Source organism: Pinus tabuliformis, chromosome 8, assembly GCF_031772625.1.
Source record: "Pinus tabuliformis cultivar Carrire ecotype Pingquan chromosome 8, CPIR1, whole genome shotgun sequence".
In the NCBI taxonomy this organism is placed as follows: domain Eukaryota; kingdom Viridiplantae; phylum Streptophyta; class Pinopsida; order Pinales; family Pinaceae; genus Pinus; species Pinus tabuliformis.
In genome coordinates, this window is record NC_142294.1 from 1246953553 (window position 1) to 1246971300 (window position 17748).

General features: G+C 40.0%; 1 protein-coding gene across 1 annotated transcript in view; it reads left to right on the top strand.

Annotated features, from left to right (window-relative positions):
* LOC149239901 (glycine cleavage system H protein, mitochondrial-like) overlaps nucleotides 1–17176 on the top strand; it is a 45769-nt gene extending 28593 nt beyond the window's left edge. Inside the window, exon 4 of the mRNA XM_089373581.1 lies at nucleotides 16611–17176. Within this exon, the coding sequence (XP_089229707.1) occupies nucleotides 16611–16739 (129 nt within the window). The 3' untranslated portion in view covers nucleotides 16740–17176. The remainder of the gene's footprint in view (nucleotides 1–16610) is intronic.
* The last annotated feature ends 572 nt before the right edge of the window (nucleotides 17177–17748 follow it).

Genomic DNA, 17748 nt, shown 5'->3' on the forward strand with positions numbered 1-17748 from the left:
AAAATATTTTTGCACACGAGTTTGGTTAATCCAGTTAATAGTCAACATTGAGTCACCATAAATCTATAATTGTTTACATCCTTTTTCCATAGCAAAAAGTAATAAATATTTGCATGCAAGAAGTTTTGCTTGGTTGTTTGTCCCCAGACCAAACCCCATTTTGACATGGAAAGTATGAGATTTAGATAAGAAAAGGACGAACACTCCTCTACTCCTTTGACCCTGATCGCATGAAGCTCCATCAAAATATGCCCATGGTTGGGATTGGTGAGGAAAGCCTTCACCAATAACTCTTGTAGGAGCTAAACCTTTTTCTTGAGGAAAGCGACTAAGGATAGCAAGGGCTTCTGCTGCTACATGATCTGGAGATGATGGTTGGTCCTGGAATATAGCTTTATTTCACACTAGCCACACCCCCAAACAAATTATCAAAAGGAGTGCCTTATAAGGACACGAATTGGGATTTGAAAGCCACCTTCTCCAAGATTCTTCCATAGTTGCTCCTTCCCACTATCCTAGTTGGTCTATAGTCTCTCGGCATATTTCCCAAATCTGATTGATGAAAGAGCATTCCTTGAAAATGTGAATGATCATTTCCTTATTTTTTCACAAGGGGCATCAATCAGGGCCAATCACATACCTTCTTTGAAGCACATCCTAGGTTGGGAGTATTCTTTCGATTTCAGGCAGAGATAATATAAAATACAAAACAATGTAGTCAATAGTAGATTTCACAATACATCAATAGTTCACATCAAATTCAAATTTCAATTATGTAATCACTTTCAGAGCTATTACACCAATAGGCCTGGTTCCATAGTAGTGACAGTCCCTCTAGTATAACTCTAGCAATTTATATGTGTTAAATTTGGACAACTAGGTCCAAACTCCATGTTCTGATGCTCAGATTAAGAGGCTAATATTTTTGTTGGATTCCTCTTTCTGAGAGGTGTAAAATCCATATAAAAATAGTCTTAATCCGATGAGCAAAACTTATATTGTGAATTTATTATTCTTAATAAATTATATGTGCAAGGTCAGCCAGTTTTGTAATGTAGGCTCACATGCCCAACAGATGTGTCACACACCCTCATTGATGGATATATATACAGGAAAAGTTGGAGAGAATTTTAACACAACTCAACTCACATCTTCCTCTCTCATCCTAGAGAGTACGCTACATGGAGGACGAATTTCAGCCACACGTGGGAAGGACGAAGAGGACAGACCGTACGGATTTTCTGCTGCTAGGGTTTCTGCTGCTAGGGTTTCGCAGAAAATTTGACCAGCGTTGACTTTGGTCAACGCTTGGTCCAATCAAGCTGAAAATTGGTGGAAAGTTCGATTTTTGAAGGCCGTACTATCTGGCACAAAAATCGAGGTCAAAGGGTTGACCGTTTTGCTGCTGCGTTGACTTTTAGCTTGCTGCCCCTGCGTTGACTTTTCAGGACAGCGTTGACTTTTTGTAGAATTGACTTGGGTTGACTCATCTACTAGTTGGAGGGATCTTGTGACACATCTGGGCTGGCTGACCAAAGGAGACTTTGCTGGTTGAAGCATCCTGTTGACCGCCGAAACGAACACACACATTTTTCTTGTTTCTGATTTGTCTTCTGTAAGATCTGCTTATATGTTCTATCTGCATTTTGCTTAACTACTTGTATGATTGCTGTGAGAAAAGTGAAATTGCTCTTAGCATAGAACATCTACAAAACTTTACATGGTATCAGAGCTGAGGTGAAGACAAACTCTATCTATAGCAATCATCATCGAAATAATCATGCCCTAATCGAAGTCAATGGATGCCTTTGTGTCGCTGTACATAGAGGATTATATACGCTATCAATGATATACGTTGTAACGGAAAGATATACAGCGCAGCTGTAGAGGATATGTTTAGGCAGTAAAGGAAGCCGCAGTCATAAGGACATGAGGCTGCAGTCATGAAGAGTCAAGTCCTAGTGATGAAGAGGTATCTGCAGGCTTAAGGCTCTGGCCAAAGTGCGAAGAGGAGTATTTCTGTGTCTTTTGTTTATGATCTGATTGGCCAAGTAAGGAAGGAGGCTAGCTGAGCTTGTAAAGAGGAGTTCTGAGCATAAATGCAAGGGTTATTCTCTATGCACAGGCCGTTGAGTGATTTTGAGTTTTACAATGGGACAAAAGTCTGTTTTGAGAGGGCCGAGAGGCCCAGCAAGGAGCAGGAAGAAGGCCGCAGTACCCTTGACCATCAACGTAGGAATTAAAGAGGTTTGAAGGCTGTATAGTGGGCTGTCGTAGAAGCCACAGAAAGCCCTAACCAGGGCCGAAATTTCAGGGTCCTGTGCATTGGTCAAAATGTAGTTGTGGACAGAAATATGACGTCTATCACAGGTATGTGCTTGTCTTTTATAATGATGAATTTGCCAGATACTATGGTCCAGATTAGACAGTTTGCAATTCTGGTATAATGGGCTGTAAGAAGATGCTTGGTAAAGCTCCAAGTATAGTCCCTTGAGAAGGACAACAAGGGCTGTTAGAAGGTAGATGATTTGGAGTCTTAAAATGGATATATGGAAGAGCTTAAGGGTAGTCAAGTGGGCTTATTATCAGACCCCATCTTCTGTACGTATGACAGTGAAATATGACAATATGACAGAGTTTTTGACAGTGATCTTCTGCACTCATTGTAGTGTCACTTACTCTTATAACAGTTATGCATAGCAGTGATATTGTTCTCTTGACAAATGGAGATGATATATGGAAGAGATATTTGTTCCTATGACAATAATGTTTGGGCATCGACTTTAGTGATATTTGGACAATGTTTCTTGATGTATGGAAGTGATTCTTGTATGACAGTGATTTATATGGCTGTGATGTGACAATGATATATAGGACAGCATGATGATGATGCATAGGCAGCATTATAAGATCATGAACATGAAGGGCTGCCTGATTTTGGAAATAATCATAAAGGTGTATGTAAGGGCTGAAGGAAAACATACAAGGGGACCTTTCCCCTCAAGTGTCACAAAGACATCTGAGATATTGCAACTGGTCCATTCTGATCTTTCTGGTATGTTGCCTGTAACATCCCTGGGGGGATGTTCTTACTATATGACATTTATTGATGACTTCTCTCGCAAAACCTGGATATACTTCTTGAAAAAGACGGATGAGGCTTTCATGTGGTTCCGTACCTTCAAAGCCTTGGTGGAAAATATGACCGGAAAGAAGATCAAGATTTTGAGGACTGACAATGGCACTGAATATGAGTCAAATGAGTTCAAAGACTTCTGCAGAGAATCTGGCATTAAGAGGGAGACTACCACTGCACTCTCTCCACGTGTTTGGGTTTTGTGGACAGAGAGATCTAGAGGAGAATCCGCAGTTCTAAAGAGCCCTCATACGCTGTCCCAAGAGGCCCTTACACGCTAAGAATAGGAGCCCTAAATCTGCAGTATATTGGGCCCTAAATCTCTGTTTTATTGGGTGCAGGTAAGGGCATTTCCAGTGAAGGAAGAGGGGACGTTTAGGTCACTCCTATGACTGTTTTGGAGTGAAAATTAACCAGCAGAAAGGCCTCAATAAAGGAGACAAAATTCTGGGTTGATTTGAATATTATGTGCGGGCTGGAAACTCTGTTTCAGCAGGCCGTGGGTACAGGAAGCCACCTGTGGTAGGCCGCAGGCCCTTACCCCACTGAAAAGGCATTGCGTGGGACTGTTTTGGGGCTAGATTGAGCCCTAATCAACAGCGTGGATGCAGAGGACTTATACAAGGGTAGCACATAGTTTTTGAAGACTGTTTGGTGACTTGGTTAAGGGCTGTTGCAGCATATGGATGCCCTAACCAGTCACAATTAGGAGCAGCAGCGAAAACAGATTGGAACAACAATTTATGCCTTGTGTTGGGTCAAGGAATTTGATCAGTTTTGGATCAGATGGTTGGGCAACCTGTGGGAGCAAATTTGGAGGCTTGATTGGGTGATCGTAAGCCTCAATTAGTGCAGATCTGACTGTGTTGTAGTGTTGCAACGTGATGATGCAAAGGCAGCATGGGTAGCATGCAGCGTGATGATGCATAGACAGCAAAGAAGATATGAATCTCCACTAGGAGTATATTACAATGAAAAGACCAGATCTGTCATTCTTGTTGATTTGGGGTAGCAATGTGATGCTGTATAATGAGAGCAACATTACAGTCATTGAGGTGCAGATCCATGATGATTGAGAATTGACTATGACGATATATTTGCACCTGTGGCTCGATATACCACCATCCGATCCATCATAACCCTTGCTGTTACGCAAGGATGGAGTCTTCATCAGATGGATGTCAAGACCGCTTTTCTGCATGGTGCTATAAAGGAAGAGGTGTATGTAGAACAACCTCTGGGATTTGAAGTTCAAGATCGAGACACTTATGTCTGCAGGTTGAAGAAAGCCCTCTATGGGTTAAAGCAAGCACCCAGAGCTTGGTATGAGAGGATGGATAGTTACTTGATGAAGCTGGGCTTCACTCGAAGCAATGCTGATCCAAACCTTTACTTTAAGGTTGTGGAAGGAAAGCCTCTCATTCTAGTGCTGTATGTGGACGACCTCTTCTTGACAGGTGGTGACCCTCTCATTCATCAATGTAAGAGGGAGCTTGCTGCTGAGTTCGAGATGAAAGACCTAGGACTGATGCACTATTTCCTAGGCCTAGAGGTCTGGCAGAGACCTGGAGAGATTTTCCTTTCTCAAGGAAAGTATATTGTGAAGCTTCTGGAAAGATTTGGGATGGTGGACTGTAAGTCCGTGTCGACACCAATGGAACTCAACTTTAAGAAGTTGAGTGGCAGCGCTGCAGGGCCTATCTTGGCCAATCCTACTGAGTATCGTCAACTCATAGGAGCTTTGATGTTCTTAGTGAACACCCGTCCGGACATATGTTTTGCAGTGAATACTTTGAGCCAACAGATGGTTGAGCCTCATCATTTTCACTGGGTTGGTGCCAAGAATCTTTTGAGATATCTTCAGGGCACGATAAACCATGGGCTGAGATACACTGCCGGGAGTGTGATACTCCGGGATATACTGATGCCGATTGGGCTGGCAGTGTGGTGGATCGTAAGAGCACATCTGGATGCTGTTTCAATCTTGGTTCTGCTTCGATCTCATGGATGAGCAGGAAGCAGAAGTCGGTGGCTTTGAGCACCGCGGAGGCCGAATACATTGCTGCTAGTATGGCCTGTTGTGAAGCAGTTTGGTTGAGGAAGCTCTTTAGTGAGCTGTTCCAACATGTGCTAGATACCACTGTAATACTCTGTGATAATCAGAGTGGGATTCGTATGACTGAGAATCCTGTGTTCCACGACCGATCCAAGCATATTGATATCAGGTACCACTTTATCCGGGATATGGTACAGCGAGGCGCCGTAAGGCTCGATCATATAGGAACTGATGAGCAGGTCGCGGATATTCTCACTAAGCCCCTGGGGAAGGTCAAGTTCCTAACCTTCCGTGAGAGTCTTGGTGTCGTGGAAAGACCCTATGATGTGGGTCCTGTTGGACGATGAGCTCTGGGAGCTCTGGGGGGCTTTGGAGATAGCTTCTCGAAGCTCTAAGCACTCATAATGCTTCTGCCCCACCCTTGTGATTATTGAGCTGGTTCGCCACTCATTTAATCTGTGCCCCGTATGCATCCTACCCATTGAGTTCAGGGCTCATGGGAAGTACCTCTCATTTGGCCAATGAGGTGTGGAAAAGCTAGAGACTATTAGCAAAGACTGATGGACGCATCAGAGATTGCCGTACTCTCTATCTAGGATGGCATAGTCCAACCTCTTGATCTGGGATCAAGATTTGTGAGGTCTGGGACCTCTGGACTGATTATGTCAGTCGGGGAATGATGTCTTTGTGACTGACCCACTTCTGTTCTGAAATAAAGAAGCCAGCAAAGCAAGTTTCGGCGGGATGACTCACGATGTTGATTGCACTAATAAATGGAGTTCTCCCTAGTTGAGAGGGAGTGTTAAATTTGGACAACTAGGTCCAAACTCCATGTTCTGATGCTCAGATTAAGAGGCTAATATTTTTGTTGGATTCCTCTTTCTGAGAGGTGTAAAATCCATATAAAAATAGTCTTAATCCGATGAGCAGAACTTATATTGTGAATTTATTATTCTTAATAAATTATATGTGCAAGGTCAGCCAGTTTTGTAATGTAGGCTCACATGCCCAACAGATGTGTCACACACCCTCATTGATGGATATATATACAGGAAAAGTTGGAGAGAATTTTAACACAACTCAACTCACATCTTCCTCTCTCATCCTAGAGAGTACGCTACCTGGAGGACGAATTTCAGCCACACGTGGGAAGGACGAAGAGGACAGACCGTACGGATTTTCTGCTGCTAGGGTTTCGCAGAAAGTTTGACCAGCGTTGACTTTGGTCAACGCTTGGTCCAATCAAGCTGAAAATTGGTGGAAAGTTCGATTTTTGAAGGCCGTACTATCTGGCACAAAAATCGAGGTCAAAGGGTTGACCGTTTTGCTGCTGCGTTGACTTTTAGCTTGCTGCCCCTGCGTTGACTTTTCAGGACAACGTTGACTTTTTGTAGAATTGACTTGGGTTGACTCATCTACTAGTTGGAGGGATCTTGTGACACATCTGGGCTGGCTGACCAAAGGAGACTTTGCTGGTTGAAGCATCCTGTTGACCGCCGAAACGAACACACACATTTTTCTTGTTTCTGATTTGTCTTCTGTAAGATCTGCTTATATGTTCTATCTGCATTTTGCTTAACTACTTGTATGATTGCTGTGAGAAAAGTGAAATTGCTCTTAGCATAGAACATCTACAAAACTTTACAATATGTGATTGCCACAATAATCAAACCCTAATCAAGAATTTTGACTCAATAACCACTTACAAGATTGTTTGTGACTCCTACAACAGTATAACCCAGACTATGATACATAGTCAACTGCCTCAAATCTTGACACTACGCCCAATTTCGTCCTCTGCTGCCCATGTCTAAACTGACATCAACGAAGCCTCAGAGTGGGTAGGCCGCAACCTCCCAGGATTATCTCGCACTATGATTAGTTGCCACAGTGGTTGACCTACTACCTAGTTCGACTCAAATCCATGTGCTGTTCAGAACAAGACCAACGTTTGCCCCTTTGCTTGATTTGTTGTCTAGGAGTCACTCATGGATGTGATTTGAGGGATGGTGATGAGGATAGCTCCTTGCTTCTCCACAAATTAGGCGTAAACCAGTACCTCACTTGGTTGTCACAGGATAAACCAAGACCTTTGCTCAACCACATAAATATTTCACCTCAAAATCTTTGAATTGTGATGGACAAAGTCGGAGATGGGGCCGCTGTTTCAATCAAAATGTTTGGATTAATTCATTGATCCTAATTGTTTCGTTGCCCTAGGTTCATGCCCATAAATCACATAATACTTTGCAAGCCACGATCTAACAAAATTCTCTCCTTGATTGCCAAAGGCCAAATGAAATTACCTTAACACAACTGCATCAAACAAATGAGAGAAAGGAACGAACTGGTTAGGGTGGGATCATCATATCTAATCCACAACTCATAGCCTTAACTCACAAAACATAAATATCTAATCCACAATGATGATAAATTGATTTCTCCTCTCTTATTTATAGATTCCTTTTGGGGGTCTTGACTCTCTTCTCCTTATTTTAATGTGAGGGGTTACAACTTCCCCTCCACTTAGCCCCAATTCTGGCTTTCTTCACAAGTTTTGCCCTAATTACCCCAATTTACCAATGTTTCCCCAAAAGCATTGGATAATGGGTTTTTTCCTTTATCATTGACTATAGCCTAGGCCCTACACGGTTGGATAGGTTTTTTCATCCTCCCTTGGGAAATTAATTAGAAGGGAACACTACAAGCATCACAAAGTTTGCAATCGAGCATCTAAAACCTCATTAGAATATCCAAAGTATAGTAGTATACTTCCCTTTTCCAAGGAAGAATTCTCCTGCACCTCACCAAATCTCTACCTAAAAGGTAATGCATTAGAACAATATCGTTCATGTCAATTTGGCTGGCCAATTTTTTCTTGCATCACACAATGAGATCCTCTGAACTTCATGTAAGAATCGGGTCATCTAATATTTGGTCAAGACAAATAAATCAAATTTATCTTCCAAATAATAAAAATTAGAATATGAACAAGTCTTGGAGAAGCCCAAATTCAATATGTACTCATCAGTCCTTGATGACTAAGTCCATGATGCTTGCATTAGCACATAAAGGGCACTCTTCAACCTGCATACGTGGGTATCTCTCTCACACATTGAAAACTCTCAACTAATTTATATACATTTCTTCAATCACACCATTCAAAAAAGCGGTCTTTACATCTGTTTGGTATAAAGGTCAACCAAAGCATGATGTTGAAGACATGATGGTTCCCATAGAAGTATACCTTGCCTTCGAGCAAAAGTTTCATCATAATCAACTGCCTCTTTCTTTGAGAATCCATTAGCAACAAATTCAGCCTTTACTTTTCAATGCCCCCATGAGCCACATGTTTGATCTTATACAACTATTTGGAATCAATCACTGATTTCACAATCAGTCTTGGAACTATCTCCCATACTTTTTTCGTTAAGAATGGACTTGTACTCCTCTATCATGGCATCTTGCCATGCATGCTCTATATTTGCTACCTCAAAGCTGTAAGGCTTTGTCTCGAGAATGGAAGACACTAGTGCAACATAAGTAGGAAACATTTAGGTGGATAAATCACTCGAAAAATAAATTTTGGTGCACTCCCACGTGCTAATGTATCCTATAATGCCTAAGTAAGTCATCTTGGCGTCTTAGCTGAACTTGAGGGTAATGAGGCTTCTGTTCCTTGACTTGAACCTTGCTGATCTGAACCTGAATTTTCGTTCAATTTCAAATCAGAATTTGAGACAATAAGCTTTTCTCCTCCCTTGATCTTCATCGGAGGCTCTTGTAACTTTGAGGCTATGCATCCTCATCAAACTTCACTTTTCTGCTCACCATGGCCTTCCTTTGTGCTGGAATGTAGATTCAGTAAGCCTTGGATGTCTCAAGGGTTCAAACTTAGCTCTTTTCAGATCAGGAACGTGAATGTAAATTGGACAACTAAAAACACAAAAATGCGATACTTCAAGTTTCTCACTAGTAAATGCTTCCTTCTGTTTTGTTCTTCAGGGTCCTGTCAGAACATTGATTGAAGATATAGACTACTCTATTACGTGGGCAAATCCATGTCATCATGGCCTTAGCAGTCTTAGTGATGGACTAATTCTTCCTCTGTACAACCCCATTCTGTTGTGGGTTTAAAGGCACTGTTAACTCCCTCTTGACCTCTGCACCCCTACAGAAGGCATCAACGTCCTTGGATGTGTATTCCCCTCCATCATTATATCTAAGTACTTTGATCATCTTCCCTATCTATTTTTTAACCTAGGCTTTGAACTCTTTAAACTTAAAGAACACTTATTCCTTGCTCTTCAAAAAATAAATCCAGGTTTTGTGAGAGGAATCATCAATGAAGGAAACATAATACAAATTACTTGTCAATGATGAAGAAGACATAGGCCCACATATATCGAAGTGGATCGAATTGAGAGTTTCTCTTGATTTTTTCTCTTTGGATGGAAAAACAACCTTCGAATGTTTGTTGAGTGAACATCCCTTTCACAATCCAAATATCTCAACCTTGAAGAATGGGAATCCCTGCACCATATTCTTCAAAAGTGGAAGTGCTCCATAGTGTAAGTGACCAAAGCACTTGTGCCACAACTCGTGCAACTTGTCATTGTCATGCACTAGAGCATCATGTTTCAACATAATCAGCAAGTTGCTTGTAAAAGCTCTCTTCTTGCACTCCTTTGGCAAAAACTCAACCAATCTCTGATAGTGTACTGCTGATCATTCAACTCCACTTAACACTTCAAATTTGTGATAGCTGAAATAGAAGAAGATTGTTTGTCAAACCAAGTACCAACATAACATCACGCAATTCAAGAACATCACCTAAAGACATCCAGAAAGAGGTGGAGCTCATTCTAGTCGTGACGTTGTTACCCAACTCCACTTGTATGCCAACATCTTGCTGTCGAAATTTGCTTAAGATATTTTTTTGAAATTCATATGTTTCAGTGCTCCATTGTGCACATAACAACCAACACTAGAAGTGGTATTGGTGGAAAGACATGAAACCATAAAAAGGCTATTTCAAGCTTGGATGCTAACTTATCCACTTAAGTTGAAGCTTCTTCTGTTGCTTTCCCTTTGCTTTCTTCTTCTTAGGAAGCCAAATGCCATAATGCCTTTACTTGTGGTTCTTGATCACATGAATCAATTGATTCTTACCCTTGTTGGAAGAACACGACTCTTCCTTCTTACCCTTTTTGGATCCTCCTTTGTTACCTCCTTTCCTCACTTTCCTCATTTGAAAGGATACATTTTGATTTTTGGTGAAAAGCATAAAGCATGAGAAGACTTATGATGTAATGCTTAAGTAAGAGGGAAAAATTCCATGTGCATGATGGTTAAAATTACCAACATATTGCCTAGAGAAATAGGGTGGCCATGTGTGTCAAGTGACAAAATCTCATGCAAAATCCCGGTTGGGAATCCTATCATGGCAATTTAAATAGCCATTTGAGAAAAAGAATTGCGTGCACCTTTATTCTTCACTTTGCCTTACAACTTTCTCACATTCTCTCATTCTCTCAGTCTTTGCTCCTGCTGTATTCCCCTTGTGGTACCTTTGGGCTCTAGCATACTCAAGATGCAAACATTCTTAGAGAGATTTGCATACATAAAGCTTGGAAATTGTAGGCTGTTGATTCTACCATTCATGTGGAGGATGAATGGTGCAAAATGTAATTTGAGGCTTTGCTGTGGTAGTAGGCATGAGTGTTGTTGCTGAAAAATTTAGCAGCCTAGTGAATGGTGCAAAATGTAATTTGAGGCTTTGCTGTGGTAGTAGGCACGAGTCTTGTTACTGCAAAATTTAGCAGCCTAGTGCAAAGCCTCACTAGGCACTCTAGGCCTTAGGGAAAAGACAATGACTTCTCTCTGCTGGTTTGTGGTTGGATATTATCCCCACAAGGGAGGCTTCCCTAGCAAGACTTAGAGATTAGATGACCAAGGATCCTAGGCCAAATGGCTCTCTAAGGAACTTGCAAAACACACCAAAGAATGATTTTCAATTAAGAAAGGCTTAGGGTAAAAAAGAGATGATGTATTGGAGGAAATTACTGGCAAAGCCTTGGAGGCCAAAATAATGTCTAAGGATATTCAAGTAAGTTTTTCCACCAGCCACCATCAATGTATATAATGCTGTTGTAAATTAGGGTTTCAAAAATATGTAGGTTTACAACATGCAAAACATTACAACAGCTATAAAAATATCCTGTTAATGATAAGATCAACAAAGGGTTGAAGCTATTGGAGGGTTTAAACAAGGGATAGGTCAGGAGTCCATTTTTATTGGCTGAAAACGCACAGGACAACACAAATAATCTAGACGTCAGCCCTCAGATTGGGGGTAAAATATGCATAAAATGATACATTTTTCTTTTTAAATATAAAAAGATGCAATGCCTACCTAAAGGACAATATCTTGTAGGTGCATTTATGCTATAAAATGAAAATTTAACCAAACCCTAACTATAGTTTACCATAAAATAAAGAAAAATGGAAAATTTATAATGATTGACACACAATGCTAGTGCCTTCCGTTAAATGGGAAATGGGGTCAATAGGATGAGGTTTATGCAAGAGGACCTTGGAAAGAGAGGGTGGAAGGAAAAGTCGCTTCACTTCCAAAACCCTAACAACTTTCTTCTTTAGCAGATTTAAGGTCAAAGGGTGCAATTGTCGTCCCTTTGATGGTTCCTTGATGATAATTTTTTCATAAATAAATAAGAAACAAGAGTTCACGAAAGTTGTACCTTTTAAGATGGCACATGATGGACCATAATTTCAACAATTTCATGCAAAATGGAAGAGAATAACATTAAACTTACACTATTCAAGCAAGTATCGCTTTTCATCAATCCATACAAAGCCTTCTCCATGCAAAACATATCCTCCCTAAGACAATTCACACTCCTTAGCCACTGCATCTAAGAGAAAAGAAGACAACTAATGTGCAGTCTTTGCAAGAGAGATAAATGAGTGTGTATCACAATGATCCAAGAGAATTTGACTCCCTTCTATTGTTATGAGGGTAACCATGTCAAATTTCTCTTAATTTACAATCATAGCTCGAAAAGTTTACTTGAAGCATCGAGCAAGACTAATAGGTCACAAGTCAACCTAAAATTAGTTTCACATAATGATAAAATACAATAAAGAGAGCATATTTTCTCCACACGTGCGAGAGAAATGGCTCTCCAACATGTTGTCATCCTCATCTAATGAGCCTATCCTTCAAGTAACATGGAAACAATGGTCCAAGAGTGCTCCTCACTCCAAGACATCTCATCACAATGAAAGGGTGCATCTCCAAGCCACATCTCCTCATCCAAGAGGTCATTATCAAGAAGCCCCATGTCATCTTCTAAGGATTTGCATGGGTGATGTGGTGGCCCTAGAGCATGACGTCAACATCAAAACGAGGTGTGCCAACCCTCCTAGAGCATCTCAAGTGATCATCATCCTCATATGGGCTTTAGAACAAGGCAATGCCCATCAAGTAGATATAAGGCTATCCTAGAGATGCCCTGGATCCTCCAGGGCACATCATCGAGCTTGCCAATGATTAGACTTCTTGGCTCAACATTTTAGCATCTAGTGGTGTGGAAGGAGCCATACATCCATGTGGAGGCTCCTCAAGGGCCAATGCTCATCTTTGGAGGGGCAATGTTGGGGCTGCAAGGTCATAAGTGCTCTCATGCTAGGCTAGATTTGCTCCTCATTATGTTGCAAAAGGGCCACACCGTCCCTCAAGGGATATCTAATGCACTTGTGAAAAACTGCCTTAAAAAACCCTCAAGATCAAGTGAGATCAATATCATTTGGTAAAGAAACCATAAAGTATCATAGTGGACCATATTCAATGCTAGGGTTACAAAAATACTTCACACAAGTCTTGCCTTCAAATGTCTTTCTAGTTGATGAATTATAAGCAAGTTACCAAACTTTTGTTAGGGTTGATTATACAATTGGCCCTATTAGGTGCTTCTAGCCTCAAGGTGAAGGACAATTCCTAGATAGGTCCATCAATCCACAAGTACATGTGATAAATGTGTACATGGAATGGGAAAGACTTTAAGGAAGATGTCACTGCCTTGGTGCCAACTGAAAGAGGTCCAACATCTTGAGTGTAATAATGATAAGAGGGAGCAATTGTAGAGGCTTGAGTTACCCTTTCCTTAGTTCGCTTTTTCCACCCCTCTGGTGCGCCTTTTACTTCAATGATCTTTATTTTGTTTCTTGCATAGCTTGGGTGACCAGCTTGCTCAATGCTTGTTCAATACCCCTTAAAGATGTAGCGGTTTATTGCTCATCAGGGTTGAGACATTATAAGTTCTTTTGATTTAGAGAAAGAATGATATGCTTAGGAACTAGGTGACGGCTAATGAGGGGGGCAGAGGTCAGGCTAGGATTTTTCCCACATGCTTACTATTAGTCCCAACCATCTTTTGCTTTTTTCATTTTCTTTAATTTGTGGCTATATGCTTTTATCTTTCTTTCAACTGCGTCAACTTCTTAGAGCAAAGTTTCAGTCGTGACAAATGACAATCAACACAAACAATGGAAGTGGATACAAGGACAGATGGAAGGTGGCATGTATGGATTACCTTGGGCACATTACTATCAGCTTCCTATTCGTGCCCCTACTGAATAGTGGAAAGAGAAGGCCTCAGGGAAGGTCACACTAGACTAGGGGCAAAGGATAATGTCCTAGGTGAAGCGTGGAAACACGGATACAATCAAAAGTAGTCAATCATCCAGCTCAACCTGTGATCCATATTAGAATGCCCTTAGCATTAAATGGAAGCACACGATTATATAAATGGTTAGTGTACCTTTTGATAGATGACCTACCTTCCTTCAAGAAGTATGATAGATGGGAGAAAGCACTGACTAGAGCATAAGTGGAGAGCTCTAAAGTGAAGCTATTCGTGGATCATTATAGGGCTGCTGGATAGCTAAATAGGAGAAAAAATTTCTCCTAGGGGTTACCAACTTGGCTGGGTAACAATTCCAGATCTCTACCTAGCAGTGGAGCAAGGAGGACTGTAGTTGTTTCAGTGTCTGATGTAATTGTGGCTAGCAGGAATGATCGTGAATGATGAAACTAGCTTTGATCTGGTAGTTTCTAGCATAGGTTGCCCAATACTCTTGGTAAGAATGACCAAATGCAGATTGGCTAAGCTGTGGTTGCTCTGCCTTTATTTAGCTGGACCAGCTGGGTTCTTTGTCTTGGATTAGCCTTTTCCTTGATCTAGTTGTGCCTAGCAAGGGTTTGGTGGCTTTGAGATTATTGCTGCATTTAATGTGAAGACATGTGGAGTGGTCCCTAGAGAATGCACTCGGGTTGGGGTCCATGGCTTGAGGATGAGATTATGGCTGGGTGGTTAATCTTCCTTAGGAAATTGGTGGGCTTCTTTTATTAAGATAAGTATTTTATTTGGTGGTGTGAATCTTTTGGGTTTTGCTGCTAGATTTGTGGATTTAATTTCCATGTGATGTTTTTAGCTTTTTTATCTGTATGTTAATATCAAGTTTACATGGGGATGTGTCTCTGAGCGTATGGGTATAGGGGATGTGCTCCCCATACACCTGGGATGTGGGTACTCGAAGGAAGATATTCTGCCATGTTTCCTTTTGTGGGGGATACAATGGAATGCAATATAGGCTGTTCCTCTTGAAAAATGTCACATTCCCTTTGACCAAGGATTTTCTTGTTTTGACATAAGACACTTCCTTTCGAGGAAAAATGAGAAAAAAACTCTTAACCCTAAGACATCCTACTGTCCAAAACCTAAAGTGATCATCTCATTTCATTTTTATCTCACTTGGTCACCGTCAGAGGAGTTCATGTGTTTCTGGTGCTGGGGGAGGATACTTCAAACATTATTGTTGGTTGTGACCTTGCTGCTGGGAGAGAATTCTGGATACTTCAATATTCATAAAAGACCTTGTTTGGTGCTGCTGGAGAGTGAATACTCGGAATAGCGTTGCTGTCAGGAGGGAATAATCAGAATAGACCTTGTTGGCTGCCAAAGCACATTGGACACTTGCTGGGTTAGTGCTGGATAGTGGATAGTGGGATTTGTGAATCGTGACTATTATGTTATGATACATAATTACATGTATCCTTTATGATTTATTATTGATGTATTATTATGTATAATATTTCAATGATTAATTGTTAACCTGTTACAGTTGCCTATAATTTTTGTTTCAGTTTACATTATATAAATTTAATTTTTTTAGTATTTCAGATGTGCTCCCAAATGTGGAGACCCCATTGTCCATTGTGACATTCGCCATAGTTTGGGGGTGCTTATACAGATTCCTTGGATGCATTCCCCCCCTCATGCGCCCCTGCACCCCAGAAACATAGTCAAACATTGGTTAATATCATGAATTTCTGTTCAATTCTGTTGTGATGAAGAATTTCCACCCAAGCATTTGATTCTGCTACTGTTAATAAGTTCTGATTGCATAGGTTTTCACAGTGAGTGATATTGTGCTTGAACTTTATGGAAGTAAACTGTGTGTGAATTTATGAAACATCAAATGTTTTGAGTGAACATTCGACCCATCATTAGGGGACAAATAAAGCTGTAATAGTGATGGAAAGAGTGCCAGTGAGAAGATAATGGCCAACCATTGGAAATTAATATTAAAATGGAGGGCAACCATTATTACTAATAATAATAATAATAATAATACTGAAGTATTATTTTTCAACTGTTGGCCATTATTTTCAACCTTTAAATCTTCTCACTAGCACTCTTTCCATTACTATAAAAGATTTATTTGTCTCTGATAATGGATGGAGTCCCCACTTGAAACATTGGACACATATACTTGCACAGTTTACTTCCAGAAAGTTCAAGCACATTTTAATGAGTTGTTAACTGAGAAATTCCAGATCTACATTTCTTATCGAGGAAGGGTTACAGGTGGGTACGTCATAGTTATACTTGAATGTTTTTACCTCATATGAAACTTGAAGGTTATAATCAAACTTTCATCTGGGCTGTTATCAAATTAGGTGTATCAATCATATAATAGTGTAAGACGTGGAAAACATAGGTAGAATTTAATATAAAAGTGGGGAGGAACTGAGAATGTGCACAAAGAAAAGGTAAGCATTACGACCATATAAACGTAAGAAGAAGACTTTCTAAGTGAGTAGATATTTTCCAGTTTCTTAAACTAGGCCATTGATTCCTCACAACGTAGCATTATGGCTTTCTCTTTTCATCTCTTGAGCAAGAGTAAGGTTAGCAATTTTGTCTATTATGCTAAAGTAATATCGGATAGCAAACATGGTTGTGCATCCTTTTCACAATAGAGTTTGTGATTATTTCCTTTTAAATATTTAATTTAAAGAATAAAATGGTAAATGTTTACCCTTTTTCTCAGATTAATGGAAGTCCATATGGTGAAGGGTGGATCATAAAAGTGCGCATTAAGGACCCATCAGAGATGGACACTTTAATGAATGCAGAGCAATATAAACGTTTCTGTGAAGAAGAAGATGCCAGTCACTGAGGTATTCAGTTTTTTCTGTTTTGCTATCAGCAATAGCAAGCCACCAATGTCAATTTTCCAAAATCCTATTGTGGAAGCCAGTGTGTAGTAATTAAACATGCTGTGGGATGACACACATTATACTTCCAAACGTATTATCATTTATGTTTAATTCAAATTTATCCCTTTTCTCATGTGTAATGTAAGAGTAGATTCAGAGATCCATTTTCATGCAGATAGTCTATTAGTATTAACTAATGCGTTTAAAGACAGCCAAGTTTGAAACAAGTCTAATATTCAAAAGCTCTGGCAATTGATAGCTTTTCAAGTTTTCCTGTACAATTCAAGTCAAATTTGCAGTGTGACTTGGGCTTTCTGACAAAATGTTTATATTCTAGAGATCTTAGACATCACTGCATTACGTTTGATAATGTAAATGCTGAACTGGTTCAAGCCAAGCCCCCGTTTTCTTTACAATTTAATTTTCTTCTTTTATAGTTTCAGATAAAAGTAGATGAACTGTCAGGACATTATAGCATGTATGAGAAGTAAAACATATGAATCAACATTATCATTTATAGGATGCTTTGATTGGTATTATTATGCTTTATTTTGAACACTTGTGATGCTTCTGAAGCTCAAGGTTCTTACAAAAAATCTCCGTTGAGTTTTTTAAAGTGGTAATTTCTTTATAAAGATCTATTTTAAAATGCCATAAAATTATTTAAACTATGATTATGGGAAAGTGCCATAAAATTACTTTCATTTTGGTTTCCCTTACTCAAGGCAGGGATATTTAGTTCATGACATTTCTGCAACCGTTACCAAGCATAATGTTAATCATGGAACTATTTTTAATCACATGGCTCTAATTCGATGTCCGTTCTTTTGTTTACACCTTTAATTTGGGTAGCAGTGCCTTGGACCTAGACCGATGTTTATTGTGAAACATATGGCATAATTCATCCTTTCACAAGTGCATTTTGTTTGTTATTGCTAGTCCAATTTTCTGTTTTGCAAAACATGATTT